Raw genomic sequence first — 19,606 nt, forward strand, 5'->3', positions numbered from 1 at the left:
GTGCTCTTTCTTCCCCTTAAAAATCAGTCTGTCACAGCAGGAGTGTCTCCAAAGCTGCTATCCCAAAATAGAATTCAGGGCCCTCCATGTATTGCATAATTCACAGGCAAACAAACACCCAGCGCATGCATACACACACTGCACAGTTCTGTATCCCCACGTACTATACCACTCATAGGAACACATACATCCAGCATATACATTTATCATGAAGGCACTGCAGAGCACTACATCCTTCAGGCACTGTACCACTAATAGGCACATATAACTCCAGTACATGCATTCACCATGCACCCACTGCTTAGCACTGCAGTATGACTGTACTGTACCCATCCCAAGTACACATACACCCAGCGCAGATACACCACCTTTGCGCAACGTGCACTTCACGCCAACCGATGATTTTGGCTTAAGTACGGATACGAAATCTGATCTGCACCACAAGGTCTTGCGTGTGTCTCTGTACAGGTGGGGTAGGGCAAGGAATCACAATTGGCTGTTCTTTTTTAAAAGAGTTTCTTCTGTTTGACATGTTCTGCCTTGCTAGAGTGCGCTTACTTTTCAGAGTGGCATTTGTTGTGGAGTAGGCTTTGCCTCTAGAACAACCTCTGGCCTGAGAACATAATACGTAGTCTGGAATGGTAATACAGATTTCGGCTCCTCTCTGTGGCTCCGGTGGGGGGGTGGGCAGACAGCTAAACACCCATTCCAAGTCCTTAGTGTTGCTCTACCCTCATGTGCCTTAACCTTAAGTCCCATGTATCTACTCCTACCCATAATCTTGGACACATCTTGGACCAAGTCTGGTCATCTCAGGACATAATTTCCCCCCCCAGCATCCTTCCTTGCACTTGGTCTGACCACTCCCTTATTTTCTTCACTATTAACCTTAGTTACCCTCACAAATCCCCTCGTTCCAAGAATGTTTTTACACGCAGCTGGAATCGCGCTGACCTGCTCTCTCTTTCTCATTCCCTTGCCTCTTCCTCACCTGATCTCAATGGCATTCCCCTTGACTTACAGGCCGCTGCAGTTAGCAACTAGTTATCTTCCGCTTGCGACTTGGTCGCCCCCCTCAAGCTAATCAAGTCCATTCGTCCACACGAGGCCCACCGATGGTTCAACTCTGAGCTCAATGTCCTCAAACTGGAACTTAGACGCTCAGAGCGCCTTTGGCGCCGCAGCTACTGCCCGACCTTAAGGCTAAATACAAATCTCTCCTTAAAGAGTACAAGAAAGCCATTCTTGTGTCCAAGACCAAGTACTTCTCCGAGCAGGTAGCCCTATCTGCTAACAAATCTAAAGAGATCTTCTCCTTGGTTAACAACTTGGCCACCTCTGATCGTGCATGCCCTAACTTTATCCCTTCCCAAGCCCTTTGCTCCTCCTTAAACGACTTCTTTATCGAGAAGATCGTCAAAATTAAATCTAACATTTCTATTACTCCCTTCACTCCACTCCATCCTGTCCCCTCTGTGTCTAATTCTTCCTTTTCCTCTCCCCCCCCCCCTTTCTTTGGACTCCTTCTTGGCTCTGCTCACAAAAATCAAGTCTGGCTCTCGTAACGACTGTGCCCCTGCTCGCATCTTGAAAGCTCTTTTCTTCTTGCCCTGCCACCCCTCTTTCCCTTCTTAATGCTTCTCTTTCTACTGGTTTGGTTCCTTCTTCATTTAAAGCTGCTATCGTCTCCCCAATTCTTAAAAAACCTGGCCTTGACTCCTCTCTCCCTTCTAATTTCAGACCTATTTCTCTCCTCCCCTATCGCGCTAAAATTCTTGAAAGCTATGTCACTTCCTGTCTTTCTTCTTATATCGAGCAGAACCATCTCCTTGCTTCCCACCAAGCAGGTTTCCGTTCAGGTCACTCGACCGAATCAGTGGTGCTCGCCGTTCTCGACGAGCTGAAAGCTAAGGCTGACACCAACTCCCCTCAAGCTTTGGTCCTCCTCGATTTGTCCGCTGCGTTTGACACGGTCGACCACAACATCCTTCTTGACCGTGTCAGCGCAGCGGGCATTCGGGGCCCCGCCCTTTCCTGGATCACATCCTTTCTAACAGGACGTTCACCAGCTGTCCACCTTCCCGGTTTTTCTGCTCCCCCTACCGGTGCCCTGTGGGGTTCCCCAAGGTTCCTCCCTTTCTCCCCTCCTCTTCAACCTTTACATTCACCCCCTTATTTCTTCTCTCCTTGAGCTGGGGGTCTCTGTGTATAACTACGCAGATGACCTCCAGCTCGTCTTTGATCTCTCTTCTTCTTCTCACTCCCTATCTTTTTTTCATTCCACTATGGTCTTTATTTCTGGGTGGATGGGCGCCAATCACCTCAAGCTCAATCCAGACAAGACTGAGCTTGCCCTGACTGGCGGCTCATCCAGCCCTTGGTCCTCCGCTTTTTGGCCCCCTATCCTTGGCCCCCCTCCCACCCCCGTTTCCTCTGTTAGAACGTTGGGCATTAAGGTCAGCCAGGACCTGTCCATGCACGGCCAGGTCAGTGCTGTAGTGTCCTCCTGCTTCCTTTCCCTCCGGTTGATCCGAAAAATTTCCTGCTTCTTTTCTCTTGACTCCCTTAAAATTATCATTTCTGCCCTCATCACTTCCCGCCTTGATTATGGCAACAGCTTGTTCGTGGGTATTCCTGCCTACGAAACTCGCCGCCTTCAAGCAATTCAAAATCAGGCTGCCCGTCTCATCTTCCATTTTCCCAAAACTCACCATATCACCCCTGTCCTCAAATCTCTCCACTGGTTACCTATCCTGCAGAGATCCCTGTTCAAACTAGGGTGCCTTGTCTACCTGGCGGTTGATTGCTCTGCGCCGGCGTTCATCAATTCTCTGATTTCTACCCACACCCCTGTTCGCACTCTCCGATCATCTTCCTTTGACTTCCTCACTGTTCCCCGTTTCCGTAAAACTCGCACTGATGGAACTAGATTCTCTGTCCTTGCGCCCCGGTTTTGGAACTCCCTTCCTCTCTCTATGCGTTCTATCCCCATCTTCTCACATTTCCGTAAAGCGCTTAAAACATTCCTGTTTGCCCAGGCCTACCCCTGCTAACCTCCTCGGCCCTGTCTGTTCTGTTCACTAGAGCTCTCAGCGCCAGGAAGCCGTTTGGCCACCGTGCGCTCTATAAATACTTTCATTCATTCATTCATTCATTCATTCATTCATTCATTAGTAATTCCCTTAACTGAACAGTAATGGAAGGAATGCTGATGCTGTTCTTCTGTGCTGCACCAGGGGAGGTCCAAAAGGATCCCAGAAAGCAATGAATTGAAGAAGGGGCTCAACTTGTCTTTTCTGGCTGCTTGAATTTCTATATAAGTGTCAAAAGGGGTATTACCTTCAAGATACTGTAAACACTTTTATGCCTCAGTCCCAGAGGATCCTGGCTGAACATTTTGCGGGACGAAGGTACTGTGGAGCAGTCAGAAAAATACACAATGTACAAAGGCTATGGACTTCCCAAATCTTTTCACAAACTGTGAGTACTTGGCAGTTTCCTGAGTGTAACAAAGAAGGAGAACAGGAAAAAACCAACTGATTTCACCAAATCACTGCACTGCATTCTGAGGCACTGCATTAGCCTAACTGTCACAAGGACCAGCACCTATCTGCCTGTTGTCTTTCATTTTCCAACTTTTAGTAAAGACAAAAATATAGTTGCAGGTCTCAATTTTCCAAAAATTCCTTTAAAATCGCATAAACACAATTATAAAACTTTCTTAGCAAAGTGTTTCATGATCATTTGCAAATGTACGTGCATTTAGATATAATAAAGCAATAAAGATCCAATCATGGAGAAGTTGCCTTCAAAGTTTAGATATTAATAATAACTCATACATGCCACCCTGCTTAACAACTACGTTTTATGCACAGAGTGCCAGTATTAAGGTGCGCACCTTTTAAGTATAAACTTTGCGAACTGCAACAGCTCTATGGCAGGGATAACATCCATTACCGACCATGTTAAAAATCATAACTTGAAAAATGCTAAGCTTACACATTGCAAAGTGGATATTTCGAATCAATCATTTTGCAAATTACAACTTAGCATACATTGTTGATCTTTACAGTTTACAAAACACAAGTTTCATGAAAAAAGACTAGAGTATACAAATTCATCTGCAATATCCCTGACAAAGTAACGTGAAAAATAAATTTAAAACAATAAAAGTAATTAAGGAACACCAATTTGTATTTGACTTTATTTTTTTTTTAAAGGAATTAAAATGTTATTATGCTATGTACATTACCCTTTTTTGTATGTATCTGTATCCGGTATTTGTAAAGCATGAACAAATCATCCCTAGGGGTCTCAAGGCACTGGGGGCCGAGATTAAGTGAACTATTGCCTAGAGTCACAGGGTACTGGACTGACCTGCTGCCAGCGCCGGGGATCACACTGTGAGCCCCATGCTCCGGAGTCAGCCGCTCTGGCCGCTGCACCACATCTCTCCCATTTGTAAATGTAGTAATTTCATATATATCTTATGAAAATATAATATGGTTTGCAAAATAACCTCATAGGTAACACTTTAAAATAAATGAAAGGAAAAATTGAGAATACTATTTTTGGCTAAAATGTATAGAATACTGCAAAAAATATATGTAGTTTTAAAATGGCACTGGACTTAAATTATTTAAATTTTAACTTATTTGTATTCACTTGCAATTAAAAAGTATGAGAGCTTATTCTAGACAAGGGAGAAAATAGAAGCCTCATAATCTAGATCGAGAGATTAATTTAATGCAGCAGCCAGTGGATGCACTGACTGGAATTAATTATTTGACTATGATATTTTGTAACCAAAATGTGAAATCACAGCTTTGTTCTTTTTTTGGTTAATGTATGTAACCCATGGCAGGTTACACAAATGTGATGCTTAACGTTGTTTTCAATATTTAATTTGATACCTGAGATCGATAAATGTGCGACTGCATTTCATTTTTTTCAATGTTATAAAAAAATGTGTAATCTTGTGTGTGAAGCAGTGCACGTACACTGCAACTGCATTTATGCACCCGATATTGTTTAAATGTTCAAGAATGGAATGGATAAAGATGGAAATAAATTAAATATAGAGTTGAATAGCTGAATTTTTGTACTAACTTTTTTTTTTTTAATCCGGGGAAATACTTTCACTGAGAAGCCTGTGATAAACATTGCATGCAGGAAAGAGAAACTATTTGCTGTCGGATACCCACCTGAGGATGTACAGATAGAGCCAGACCCCTCTTGTCTGCGATGATGATAGTAATGATGGTCTTCAGTATGGTGGCCAAGAAAGTGTTAATCCCAAACACAAGTGCGCACAGCTCCTTGGACAAAGAAGTGGCAATCTGGAAACTGCAACAGCCAGATAGATTGTGAATAAAAAGTGATAAAAATATATGAGAAAGGTAGTACAACATTATCTACAACCATTATAGCTGTGTACTCCCCTAGGCAATATGTACTGTGCACACCTTACCTTGTGCAGGAGATGCTTTACAAAAACTAAACAGCAGGTCTTTTCCACAATGAGCCGGACAACAGCTGCACACATAGCTACACACAAATACCAGGGATCAGCACAAACTATATAATAAACGCAGATATTCATAGAGTCCTGTTCACTAAGATGGTGTGTATTGTGCTTACCCAACCTCCCTGCTCCATGACCTCTTTCACCAAATAATATGTACACACATCTACTACACACAAACACAATAACACACCATTGAGCATCCTAGTACTCAAAGGTCGTCTTTGAGGAGAAACAGTTAAGAGCAGAGAGGAGGATGATGTGTGTGCATGAACACTGTGCATACGAAAGGGTGGTAATGGGAGTGTCCTATAGAGTGGTAGCAAACAATATTCCAAAGTACTTACAAAGATAATTGAGAAATTGCAGTGTAGCCAATAAATCCATAGGAACGATCTCATCCACAACATGCTCTGTGCTAAGACCTGTGTGTTAAAACAGTGCACCCCCAGCCACCATTTTTTGTTCATAAGCCAGTGAGGCCAGCCCCCCAGCCTGCCCCCCCACCCCCAAAAGCAACAGGGATATTCTACATCAGAGGGTGCTTCTGTGAACGGTTTAACGCCTTCGACGCTCATGACGAGCTGAGCTCGTCATGAGCCAAGGCGCTCCGGTGCTCATAACGAGCTGAGCTCGTCATGGCCCGTGGAAAGCTCAGGTGCGGGGAGAATTCCCCAGCTGTGCAGAACGTTCCACGGAGCCAATACACCTGTGACGAGCTGAGCTCGTCCTGAGCACAGGAGCACTGTAGCTCATGACTAGCTCAGCTCGTCATGAGCATGCGGGTGCTGTGCGCGCCCCCCACCAGCACAGCGGGGGAATAACCCCCGCAGCGAAGGGGTTAAAGTGTATTTACTGGGGCCTGTGCACTTCGTGTTTTGGCCAGCAGGGGGAGTAAAGTTGCATTCAAACAATATTGTCAGATTTCGAGTTAGTGAAGCCTTTACCTGCAGAAGTCCAATGTATGGATTGAGCCTGCCTGCCTCCTAGGAGATTCAAAACAGGAGAAGCAGCTTCCAACTCCCTTGCCACCAAACTTTGTCTGAGGTCGCTGGGACCTTATATGGTCTGCTAGTGGTTGGCACATGTGTGCACTGATTGGTGGTTGTATCTGGTGTTTCTATTGGGTTAGGGTTGATGTGCTCATTGGTTGGGTATTTGAGGGTTCTGGTTGGTTTCTGGGTCTGTGTTTCAATCATTGTAGGGTTGGGACTAGGGCTAGGGTTAGGATTTCTATTGGAAGTAGGGACTAGGGCTTCCTATGCTATTGGTTGTTGGGACTAGGGTGGGACTAGGGCTCGACCTTTAATTGGAAGTAGCTATTTAGGACTTCTGGTGTGATTGGTTGTTGGACTAGTTGTGGGACTAAGAGTAGGGTTAGGCTTTCTATTGGAAGTAGGGACTAGAGCTACCTGTACCATTGGCTGCTTGGACTTGGGTTGGGACTACTGGTAGGGCTAGGGCCTTTATTGGACATAAAGATCAGGTTTTTTTTTTTACTGATTGGGTGCTTGGACTAGGGCCAAGATTGGCTGTAATGTCCTGGTCTCCTATTGTTTCTAGATTTTAGAGCTAGTGTTGTGATTGGATAGTGTTAAGGCTAGGGTTCCCATTGGCCGAAGGGGTCACCTGATTACTAGGGCTATAAAAGGCCAGGGTTAGGACGTCTCAACTCGGGCGTCTCAGTTAAGGGCGGAGAGGACAAGGGTAGTTGCCGGTTTGATCCCGTTAAGGGCGGAGGGGACAAGGGTAGTTGCCTGTTTGATCCAGTTATGGGCGGAGAGGACAAGGGTAGTTGCCTGAATGATCCTGTTAAGGGCGGAGAGGACAAAGGTAGTTGCCTGTTTGATCCTGTTAAGGGCGGAGAGGAAAAGGGTAGTAGACTGTTTGATCCTGTTCGAGACTGGTCGGGACTAGGGCCAGAAATGCTGCCCTTTTTCTCATTTAGCAATACCCAGCCCACACCATCCACATTCCACAAACAGAGCAACACACTCGCACCAAATGTACACCACGCACAACACTATGCACAGATTAGTGTACCAGCATGCACCACCAACCCAACCAAACCACATCTACACACCCTACTATCCCAACTACCACACATATCCACCATCACCCACAAACAGTACACAACTCTATCCTATACCACTAATCAATACACTCATCACTAACACAACGCCAATCAACACCATACATAACTACATCCCATTCAGGCACACTCGCCCTGCTGTAATTACACCTTACAGACCACCTTTTATCACTAACAAACATATGATCCTTTCATCACTTCTCCAACAAACACCCTTCTCTCCCTTCTACCATAATAACACTAACACACACACTGCACACCACCACACTTTGTAACTCTTGCAACAAACCAGTCTAAGATAAACACTCTCACCTCTACTTCATTCCCTCCTACACACAACATACACTCTACTCATAAACACATCATCATCCCCTCTACGTCACAACCTCCTCTCATAAACAATACTACACAACCAAATACAGTGCATGAAACATATACATCAGCACCACTTTTCACTACACCTCAAAAGCAAAACATATCACAGACACCAGCACAACAAGATCTTCAGAGCAAAACACCTCATAATACTTACCATCACAAAATACATAACATTGACAAATCCCACCATACAAGAAAAAAAAACCAGGGGTGGCACATCCTTCTCTGTTCAAGCAGCCAACTATGGAACTCTTTACCCCCAACATAAGATCCACCGACAACCACCTTATCTTCACATAAGCACCATATGGAAACAGAAATTTACAGCATATCCCTCAGTATATAAGAATTTGTTTTCACTATAGATATGTACCTATCGTTGTGTATTACTTTATAAAACATGTAAAATAATTAGGTTAAGAGAAAAGAGAAAAAATAATAATAATAATCAATAAATAAAAACCATATTTGATCTACATGTACATACTTCCATTGTGCATCTATGTACCTTCCATGTACTTGCATCTGTGTGTCTGTTACTTTTCTCCTGAAAAAGCATATCCAATGCACTACCCCATTTATCATAATGTGCCTCTATCAATATATTTAATCTAAATATACTTCCTTCCTTTATGTATCTATATACTTTCAATGTACTTATGGATCTATATATTTATCACTTTCTTCTAATTTAGCATTTCCAATGAACTAGCCTATTTCTCAGCCTATACTTCGCTCAATATATCTTCTAGCCCAACCTTCTAACATCTCAAACTTCTTTCTGCTACACCTTCCAATGCACTACCATATCTCTCATCCTATACATCTATCAATATATCCTCTACATCCACTCTCTCATTTATCCCAAACCCCATACCACTACTATGATCGCCAAAATAACCCTTTCTAGACTCTCTCCTGCTCCACCCCCTCCTTGCATCATCGGACACCTCTTTTTACTACACCGATCCCCTAAAACAAAACTTTCTAATCTCTCACCTCTGACTCCTTTTTACTCATCCAAAAGCCTCTTCCTACTGCTAAGGCCTAAAAAAAAAGAAATCCTTCACTCTTTATCCCTCCACTATCCTTTTCAATCAAAAGTAACAGACTAACATTTTCACTTCTCAAATTCCATATTGAACTATACTAATATACTGCCCAAATAACGGAATAACATATCTACTACTCAAATTACTTCATATTTATACTATACTAATTTTCAACACCAATCCTTTATGGGTTCCGGAGTGGCATGCTACTCGCCAGAAAAGCGCTTCAACACCCATCAGGGGTAACAAGTGCTATATGAATGCAAATCTTTCTTTCCCTTTTATCCCTTCGCTATCCTTTTCACTCCAAGTAGCAGACTAATATCCACCACTGAAATGACCTCATATTTCACCATATTAATTCACCGCTAATCCTTTATAGGCTTCCTGAATAGCGGGTGTCAACAAGCGATAAATAAATACAAACTTTTGTCCTCCTCTATCCTTCTGCTATCATTCCAAATCCAAATAACTGACTAACCTATCCACCACTTCAAATGTACTTGCATGTTTCACTATACTAATTCAACACTAATCCTCTATGGGTCCCGGAGTAGCATGCTACCCGCCGAAAAAGCGCTTCAACGCCTCGTCAGGGGTAGTAAGCGCTATATAAATGCAATTACAATACAATATAATATTAATGAGATCAACAAACAGGACAGATTTGCATGGATGGGAAATAAATTGTTTCAAGTAGGTGCATTCCAGGGCTTAGCTTTCTAGCACAGTACACCTCTGGGAATTGCAGTGTGTAGTGCTATATTCTCAACAGGGCACTACACTTGTTTCACAGGCAAAGTGATGGGCAGCGGCATTTATTCAGGGTCATCAAGCTTGCAGGAAAGATGGTGTAGGGTGGATCTCATCTGGGAATCAGTGATGGGGAGTTAGAAGGGGCAGTGGAAGGCTTGGGTGCGGAAAAGGCAACAGAATTTCAAGAACATAGATGGGTTCTATCCATCTAAAACACATGTTCACAGTACAATGCATGAGGGAGTTGTTTATTAACTACTGGTGCAAAACAGGTGAAGGGCTGCAAGAGGCAACACTTATTTTTGTTCTAGGAAAAATCCATGCAAGGATATTTTCTCCATAGTTTCTCCATGTAGTTGGATCAATCAAACAATTTAGTCAGAACATGCCACTAGCAAACAGAGCAGCAGAGATTATATCGCTAGGTACTCACAAACAGAGCAGTAGATGTCAGTGTTAGTATATTTGCATGCAATGCACGGACACAGGCTCCTTACTGATCGACTAGTCCCATGCAGAGCAGTAAACCAGGATGGAGGCAGGGTAGTCTAATACAAACTAGAGGAGGCTAATACTGCTGAAATTATCACAAGTATGCCAGTCTAGGATAAGGATACCAGAGTACTTCCAATATAGTGCAGTGACAATTTCGCCAAAGTACTCACACAAGGAGCTGATGACCTAGTACACTTTAGCATAACAGTTGAAGGTGATAAAGTCTTAGCACTAATGCAGAGCCATAGGGACTAGCATGCCGACCAACAGATGATATTGCCATGGTACTCACTTGCAGCACAATAGCTTTCCAACGAGCTCACATCTGGGATAACAAATGACAACGTTCTCAAGGTACACACTTGGAAAAAATAGCAGGTTAAATACCTGTACACTTACATAGCAATTGGTACCAAGAACTGATAGCTGCCTCTGAAGAAGATATAGGCCACATAACAGATCCAGATGTTGCTTGTGGTGTTCATAAGGAAAAGGAGACCAGCTTGGAAGGCAGTGATCAGTCCAATAACCAGCTCTGACCAGAGCGCCCAGCGAATCTTCACATATCCTGCTGCAAATGCAGCAATGGCACCTGCAGATAGCAAAGCATGTACAGCAGAATTAAATACTTTCTGTTCATCTTTAGAGGACAACAAGCTTACTAGGTAAATGTTCTCGTCTTATATTCAGCACCATACACACGAGAGGAGTTGTGGACAGATAAATACTTCTGAGGCTCCCCCTATTAATTTGCTGAAAATCCCTATTTGATTGCAAACAGACGTTTACGGCTGGATTGGCAGTTCGACTTTTGGTGGAAAGCTCACATGTCTGGGATCTTCCCTGTACTCATTTCATTACCTTTGACTTGTCAATTTTTATCTGAGAAAAAGCAGTTGGAATGGGGGACTATTTAAGGAGATCAGTGCAGAAACACCACTTAATGCAGTTACTTTTATTCCAAAGACAAATAATAAGCAGGTAATGCAGCACCTGATAAACATCACACACCCTGTGGTATCTGTACCAAACCATGTGGGATTTGTAATCTATTATACAACAGCTTGTAAAGTTCTGAGCAAATATGCAATGATGTAGATTTCTGAACAAGTGACTGTTAAGTACCAGAAAGTCTGAATCTGAAGTCTAGATGTTTAGACTTCTAGAAAAACAGAGCTATTTAGAGGCCACAGATGAATATTTAGAGGGGCTAAACATGGATTCTGTAAGCATTCAGAATGCTTGCACTCATGTTTCAAGCTTATGATGGTCAACTCATGGTGGCCTTATTATGGTCATATAGGTATCGATTTTCCAGATTATAGGAGAACAGGAACAATGGTGCAGAAGTTTGCTAATTAACTTTTGCATGAGTTTGTGGATCAATTTGTACCATATACTGTGCAATTAACATCCTCATGGCCCAGAAAAATTAATTTTCCATTGGTCCTACAAAAAAACATCCTTCAGGGCTCATGAAATTATCAACCTCCACAAATGTCATGAATTAACGCCCTTGGAGGCCAATGGAATAGAACAGTGGAAATAGGCACTAGAATATACAGAATCGCTGTAAACCTCCCCTCTTGCTGTGTAATACATATTAAATTACCCCTGGTACATTCTAGTCAGAGACAAGGGTCGCGTGTGACTCTACAACAGTACAAGCTGCAAATTGAATGTTACAGATGTGTAACATTTTCAGTTTGTAACGTGTTGTTGTCATTCACATGTTGTCTATAGCCTGTAAAGCACTATCCCTCAACTCTAAGGGCGCGGCTGACAGAAGTAGTGGAGAAAAAAAGTATTTAATAGTCTGTTGCATCTGAGCTTCTTTCTTTGCTTGCATATCAACACAGTAATGCTATGCAGATGTATGAATTGAATTCCACATTGTAGTTCTGCAATGTCCATCTTTGAATGTCACCTAGAAAGATAATTTTGCTTCCCTTTGCCAAACCCCCTTCCCCCCTTTCAAGTTGAAAATACAACAAAGTGTGTTTTTTTTGCGTTTGTATAAAAACCTTGAATACATTTTGCAATCTACCGTGAAAGTCCTGTTTTGAAGATAAGTTTGCCTGATTGTGGCTTTATAAAGACTCCGAACAAATGTTTTGTCTTGCCCAATAACTTTGTTCTATTAATGTATTACACCGGATCACGCTTACAATCCAGAGAATGCAAAGGACTTTTAGATTGCACGAGCTTTTGGGAAAAATATTCCCCTTATTGCCTTATTTGAATGAAATGTAAACATTAATTTAGGCAAAAAGCGTGAGTGAGCACTCAAGACCACGCTATTCTTGTTACTTGAGCGCAAGGTTCTTCAACCCAAAGTGCTTCTAATTCACTAACTCTGTGTAAGGAAGCGATAGCCAATAAAAAGACCACTTTCCACGTAAGGACCTGTAAGATGCTGGAATGTAAATGTTAAAAAATTCACCCCACTAACCAACTTCGGCTAATAGTGCCTGGTTTTATCACTTTCTTTATAAAAAATTCCATAAATTATTTAATCACAGGGATTTAGAACACAGAAAGGTGCATGTTTTGTTCATGTATTCGAATGGAGAAACAAAAACACTAACCCGTTTTTTTGGGCTTCGAGCAAACATTGGAAAAATATCCATTTTCGAAGGACGGAGATGATTCACCTATTACACTGCAGAGTTGTTTGCAAATAGTTTCCATTTTGCCGCAAAACAAGCTCTTGAAGTAGGACGTCTGGCATCCTTGAGAACACCCATTAATTCTTGGGATAATTCTATATATTAAATATCTCAGGAGCCAAAGTTCTAGAGCAACTGTGACCTAGGACACCAAATGTGAGCTCTGTACTAGGCTAATAAGTCTGGAAAAGGTGGAAGTTTGTAAGGAGGTTGAATGGACATCGATACTTTGCTTACATCGAAACTAGAAGGCTCAATCAAGTTAATTGGCATTTTCCATCCCACATATGGAATGAGTAGGTGAGGTGGAAAAGCATAAGTAAATATCTCTGACCGATCTATCCACATAACATTCTTAAAGACTGGGGTGAGCATACCTGGAAGCATAATTAAGCATTACTTGCTCGTGTGGTGACACCACAGCCTATCTGTGGTGTGTCCCAATCATGGAAGTATGTCTCTAAAACTTTCCATTTGATCTCCCAAGTGAATGAGCCCTGAATGTCTCTACTTAGCAGATCCACAGAGCTATGGTCTACCCATGGCAACTTTTCCATTAACCGCTTCTATGTGTCGGGCGGCCCCCGGCCATCTGCCGTCACAGTGGGCGTGTGCGGACGACGGCCGGGGGCCGTCCGAACCACGCACATGTGGAATTCTCCCGCACAGCGGGGGAATTCCGGCTGCAGTGAAGCGGTTAACAGGTGGATTTCATGACACAGAGGCCAAAACCAAATCACCCGCGATATTTTGAAAAACTGAAGGCATTGTGTACCTCTCTGCTTTGACATGTAGTACACTGATGTCATTTTTGTGCAAACAAAAACAATATTTCCGTGGAGCAACGACCGATATCCATTCATTAACTCCAACACAATATGCTTTTTGATTCTGTGGGAGCTTTATACTGCTAGGTAAGACAAGAATGGTTCACAGCATGTCACAGAGACATCCATTACCGCTCCCGGAATGCTGGTTTCTGGTCCAGGGAGGACCTGGCTTGGCGGTTCAATCTGGACTGTTCCCATGAGGCACAGCTCAAGACTGGTCCCATGAGGCACTGGTTTGCATATGGCAGGGTCCAAAATGGGGTGGCGTAGGGGGCAAAAAAACAATGGATTTAACCCAGATCTCTTGATTGGGAGAGACTATCATTTGTTGCAGGTACTCCCTTTCAAAATAAAGCATGAGAATCCATGGCAGGGTTATACGAAGCCGCACAACATAGTCTGCTCTTAAGTTCTAGGGTAATTCTTTTTCAAGATGCTCTGACCCTCACCCACCAAGGTAGGATGATTCATCATCGGGTTGGGGTCCTTGAACACTTTACAGAGACCTTTTATTGTGTGACCCTGGGTCACAAGGATGCACTGAACACACCCTTGTACAAAAGGATTTTTCTAAAAGAGAAGAACATTTTGGGCTAAGTGAGTTAAAATTACCTATAGATGCCCATTAATAATAGATTTTAATACTTAGTGTTGGGATCTTTTATCAGGTTAAAAAACATTAAGGCACAAACAAATGGCATGTGCCCGCCCAAACAGGCGTTGTCAGAGATGGCGATGTCTTGAGAGCACTAATGAGTTAACCATGCTGCACTATTGCTTGATGCATGTTGTGTGGAATATACACTGGCACAATGAGTTTAATTTGATTGCTTTGCCCACTATCACATATCAATGTGGATCTTCTGTTTAACCCTATATGTTAATTAATATCTACAATGTAGCCATCAATTGTATTTGTCTGTCACTCCTAGTCCTATAGAAAGTGTCAAGAAATATACAAGTTCAAACATGGACTTCAACCTCAAATTCTTTTGGTAAATGCATATTGATCTTCGATAGAGACCCGTTTCCCACACATACCCTGATTGCAGGTCCATTAATATTTAGATTAGGGCGAAACCTTAGCCCTGATGAATGCCACAGAACATATAAGGTTACTTTAGGTAAGAAACATGTCAACCACCTCTTTGTGGCTCCTTGGATGAATATGTCAGGCAAGTCTCTTTATATTCTTAAACCTGATCATGAATTCCAACACTAGTTAGTTTGTGCCACTGCATTGTCCAAGGCAGGGGCCCCAGAGATCTTCCAAGTCTCACATGGACATCATTACCATTCCCTTAGATGAGAACTACTGCCATCTTCTACACAAGTGAGGCAAATATGTTATGTTAGTTTTATGTTTGCATGGGGCAATGTGAAGAAATCTGAATAAACTTTATAACAAGATCCTCTATCTACAGTGGATAGAACCCTTTTGTTGGTGGCTATTTCTCTCCAGTTATGAGGGGAGCCCTTTAACCTTCACTCTACGGGTTTTTCACAATCAGGGGGAAATGAGAATGCATGGGTGGTTTGTGGAGGAGCTTATCCTTTTTACTCCTCTTGCACAGGATCTGGAACTGCTATGACAATTACCATCCTGGAATTTAAAGATTTGCTGCTGTTGAGTTGAAGAGGAACGTTGGGAATGCCTTATGCATCTGGTATGGTTCTCTACAAGAACCAAACGGTACCCTTTCCTTGTAGGGCCTTTGATATTTTAAAGCACTCACAGATTCAGCAGCGTCAGTATCCACTTTTGTCTCAAACAAATGCTCACAATCAAACAGGATATCTAGAACACGCTGTGGCACATCTGGTCTAAAACCGGAGTCCCTTTGTCAAGAATGCTATCATAGAAGAATACTGATGTTAATTGCAGCAGCATCTACAGCATATTCTTGCATCAAAAATAGTATTTCCTTCAGATACAATTTTCTGCGCCTTTGGGGCCTCCAGTAAGTGTTGTAAAAACTCTTCGGTTTGCTCCCACTTTAATATGTTACAATTGATTCACAGTGAAAAGTCAGCAATGCACCAGCTCACAGTTGCCACTATAGCAATTCCTTCTCTCACATCAGTTTATCCATCACATACTGGACCACTGTCTGCACCCGCATTTTAAAGTCTTAATTGATATATGCACTGCACCCTCTGGCCGGACACCGCAAATCTGCACCACTCTGCACCGGCCGTCCACGGCCCGAGTGAGCAAACATCACGAGGAGGTCCCTCCAGCGATCCTGACCCGAGATCCGGCGACCCCTGACCTGCCTCAAGCCTCCAGCCGACGCCTGCAGCATAAATCCGGAAGGACCCTCAACCGCGACCAGGAGTCGATATGATGGTCTGACCCCAATAGGCACCCTTGCACCAGATGTCCCACGGCCTTGGGTGGCCAAACTGACAATACCCAACCAACCCCCAACCTTCCAACTTAACCTCTCAAAGTGGTGGTCGCACTTCGTCGCCAAGCCTGCAGTGCCTTTGCAAACCAGAGGTTCCCCATCGCAAACAGAGCGCCCAACGTCGAAACAGCACTCTGCACTCGGCCGCCCCAAGGCCACTGAGGGTGCAACTTTGGTGCTACTTTGTTTCCCCATTTGCCATTAGCTAAAGTCTAGGAGCTTTGCTCCCACAATCAAGTGGCCTGCTCGTCAGCAGCCACCAACCGTAGTCCCCCAATTCCCCATTGGATAACATTAGGCCTAAGCACTCTGCACCCGGGCTTCCTAGTGCTGCTGAGGGTGTAACAAGGCTGCATCCTTGACCCTGGGGGAACCTGAGTCTACCCGCAGTATCTTAATTCCCAATGCCAAATACTTACCTTAAAACCGATAACACTATTTTCCTCCATAGGATAACATTGACTATTTTTCTTGGAAAAGTTTTAAGTGTGGAGTTTGAAAACCTAAAGACATTCTTTAAAATTGTACTGTTTAACAAAAACGACTTTACTTACCTGTTTACAGGAAATGTCCCAGAGTAGTATCTAGGTATACTACTCTGTGTAAGAAAAGTAATCTAAAAAGTAACTTACCTGGTATTTTACTGAAAAGCCCATTCAAATCGATGTACAGTATTTACAAAGCATTGCATTTCTCTGAATACTGTAAATCAAAACAAAGTGCATATGCGAGTACCCATCCACACTGTATTACAACTGTATATTTACTGCAAAGTACTTATCACTTACCTATGGCAGGCTTGCTTGGTTCTAGGAAATAAAATAACTAAAATAATATTTTTATATAAAACACAACTGGTTTGAAGTTCAGTCTTAGAGAGTGTGAATTCATTTGATGGCAGTGTGTACAACAAATGCTTAACACTGTCCTTTGATACAGCCTTACTAGTCGACCACACTACCACTAACAGAGAGTGAGGTGCAATCTAACTTTACCTCTGCCTACCTTTGGGGTTCCACTGGATTCTGTGCACACTATACCTCATTTAGGTACAGTATATACAGAGCCACCTTCCTACACACTGTCATAGATTTTTGTCTTCCTTCCCAATTCTCTTCAGATTCTACCCAAGATTGAGAATCTTACCTTCCCCGAACTCACCCTTCCGGCCCAACAGATTGAATGATTGACTATCAGATAGGTACATACAAGCCCTATTCTAACCCTGTTGTCTCTGACCCTCGGACCAAATACACACTATTCCTGTAAACCCACACAGAGAACCCATTCTCAATGCCAGAACCGTCAATAAACACAATCTTAAACACCCAGACTCCTTCAGCGGATTCCATTTGTCACCTGCAATACAAAACTAACTAACTTGGTTTAATGATTCCTCCGCTACCCTACTTGACTTATTAGTTCCCCCTCATCATGACATCAATTTAGATAGAACCAACAGGCCTGGTGGGGGTATTGCCTGCATCTACCCTAACACACATTTAGTGAATCAGTCATAAACTGTTGCCGTATCATTCTTAATACCTATGCATTGAATTTTCAAGTAACAATAGACCCATATGTAAACTTACCACGATTTACCACCCAGAGACAGACAACCTTCCATTTAATAAGCAAATCATGGAAACCATCACAACTCATACTGGTCATCAGATGAGCCAGATTTTCCTGGGAGACTTTAACCAACATTGGAATGACCTGAACGACTGCAGAGAACAGCCTTAAAACCTTTCTTGCAGACCTCGACGTGCCCTAATTCTGAAACAAAGTGATACCAAAGGGGATGATGGACGAAGCACTTGAGCAAATCAACACTCGCCCCCAGTCAACTGATCTGGGTTTAATCCATCATCATTCTTTAGCTCACTCCACCACCCCAGTTCAGACACGGCCACATGCAAATCAGTCTGGCCCTGAACCTCATGGGAACAGTCCAGCGCGAACTGCCAAGCCATGGCTACCCTGGACCGGAAACAAGCATCCTGGGACCGGTTTCTGGCTAACCAGCCATCATCAGCCAGGCTAGCTTGAATCCAGTGGCAAAGTGAGCAAGGGACCCACGTCTTGGCATACCATGCCAACTTGGGGCGAACAAAGCGATACCAAAGGGGATGATGGACGGAGCGCTTGAGCAAATCAAACACTCCCCCCCTCCCCCCAGTCAACTGATCTGGGTTTAATCCATCATCATTCTTTAGCTCACTCCACCACCCCAGTAGGGAGGACCTGGCTTTGCAGTTCGGGCTGGACTGTTCCCATGGGGCACAGGGTCAAGACTGATTTGCATATGGCTGGGTTCAAAGTGGAATGGCATGGTGAGCAAAAAAACGATGGATTTAGGCCAAGATCTCTGTACTGGGGTGAATGTATGACAATAAAGCTTTATAAGTTGTTCTGCATTCTGGCCATCAACTGTTGTTTTTGCACTAATTCTGAAAGAGGAGCAACAAGGGTGCAACTTGGACCTCATCGTTGCACAGGATAACATCCAACTCCTAATCTATCCTCCCTTGCGACTTGAAAGATCATCATCATATCGCTAGTACAAAAATGACTCAATAAAAAGGCCTAACTATGGAAAGAAGCTTGCAGAATGTAAAGCAGCACAAATATTAAGCCTCCCAAAGTTGGCATGATAGACGTCCAAGTCCTTCCAGATCAGTACAATAATTCCATACTTAACATTCTAGACTCTATCTCGATTTCAATCTTACAACTAAAAAGAATTTCCACCAAAGAGTCACTACCATGGTTCAATGACAGTCTAAATGCAGAAAGATGCAATATAAGACTAGCTGAACGTGCATGGAGATTTTCACCATCCATCGAACAACTAAAATGTCTAACATTGGTGAGGAACTCCTACAATAAACGTATCAGAAGTTAGAAGGGAAATTATTTTAGAACCGAGCAAGACCTAGCCAAAAAACAACCTAAAAACTCTTTGACATAGTCAAACAACAACGGAGCAATTAACCTAACAAAGCAATAATTGGGTTCAATCCACTGCCAAATTGTGAAGAGTTTTTCTCCTTCTTCCTGGGACACACTGAAACAATCGAAAAGCATTTTGGCTATACTACCAGTGTGCCTCCCTCACTCACAAGTAGCTGACCCAAATAGTCCCTCAGGGCACACCCTCAAAAACTCCTCCTGAAATACATTAAAAACCTTCAGTGAAAACGACATTCACAACATCCTCATAGCACTTAAACCATCAAATCACTTCAACAACCTGGTCCCATTGTATATCTTCAGGGAGGTTAAATCCTCTTTAGTCCCATTTTGGACCAAGATTGTAAATGCCTCACTTCAGCAAGGCACTATGCTTGACTGCCTAAAAGTAGGACAGGTAACCACTATTCTGAAACAACCTGC

The 19,606-nt window shown here is 43.0% G+C and overlaps 1 protein-coding gene across 4 annotated transcripts in view; it reads right to left on the bottom strand.

Annotated features, from left to right (window-relative positions):
• Positions 1–19,606, bottom strand: part of SLC19A1 (solute carrier family 19 member 1) — a 171,948-nt gene that overhangs the window by 8,487 nt on the left and 143,855 nt on the right. For all 4 annotated transcript variants that reach the window (XM_086956232.1, XM_086956233.1, XM_086956230.1 and 1 more), the window contains 2 exons: positions 10,697–10,889; positions 5,205–5,346 (listed from right to left, as the gene is read on the bottom strand). In XM_086956232.1, coding sequence (XP_086812358.1) covers positions 5,205–5,346; positions 10,697–10,889 — 335 coding nt within the window. The remainder of the gene's footprint in view (positions 1–5,204; positions 5,347–10,696; positions 10,890–19,606) is intronic.

Source organism: Lissotriton vulgaris, chromosome 2_1, assembly GCF_964263255.1.
Source record: "Lissotriton vulgaris chromosome 2_1, aLisVul1.2, whole genome shotgun sequence".
NCBI classification, from domain to species: domain Eukaryota; kingdom Metazoa; phylum Chordata; class Amphibia; order Caudata; family Salamandridae; genus Lissotriton; species Lissotriton vulgaris.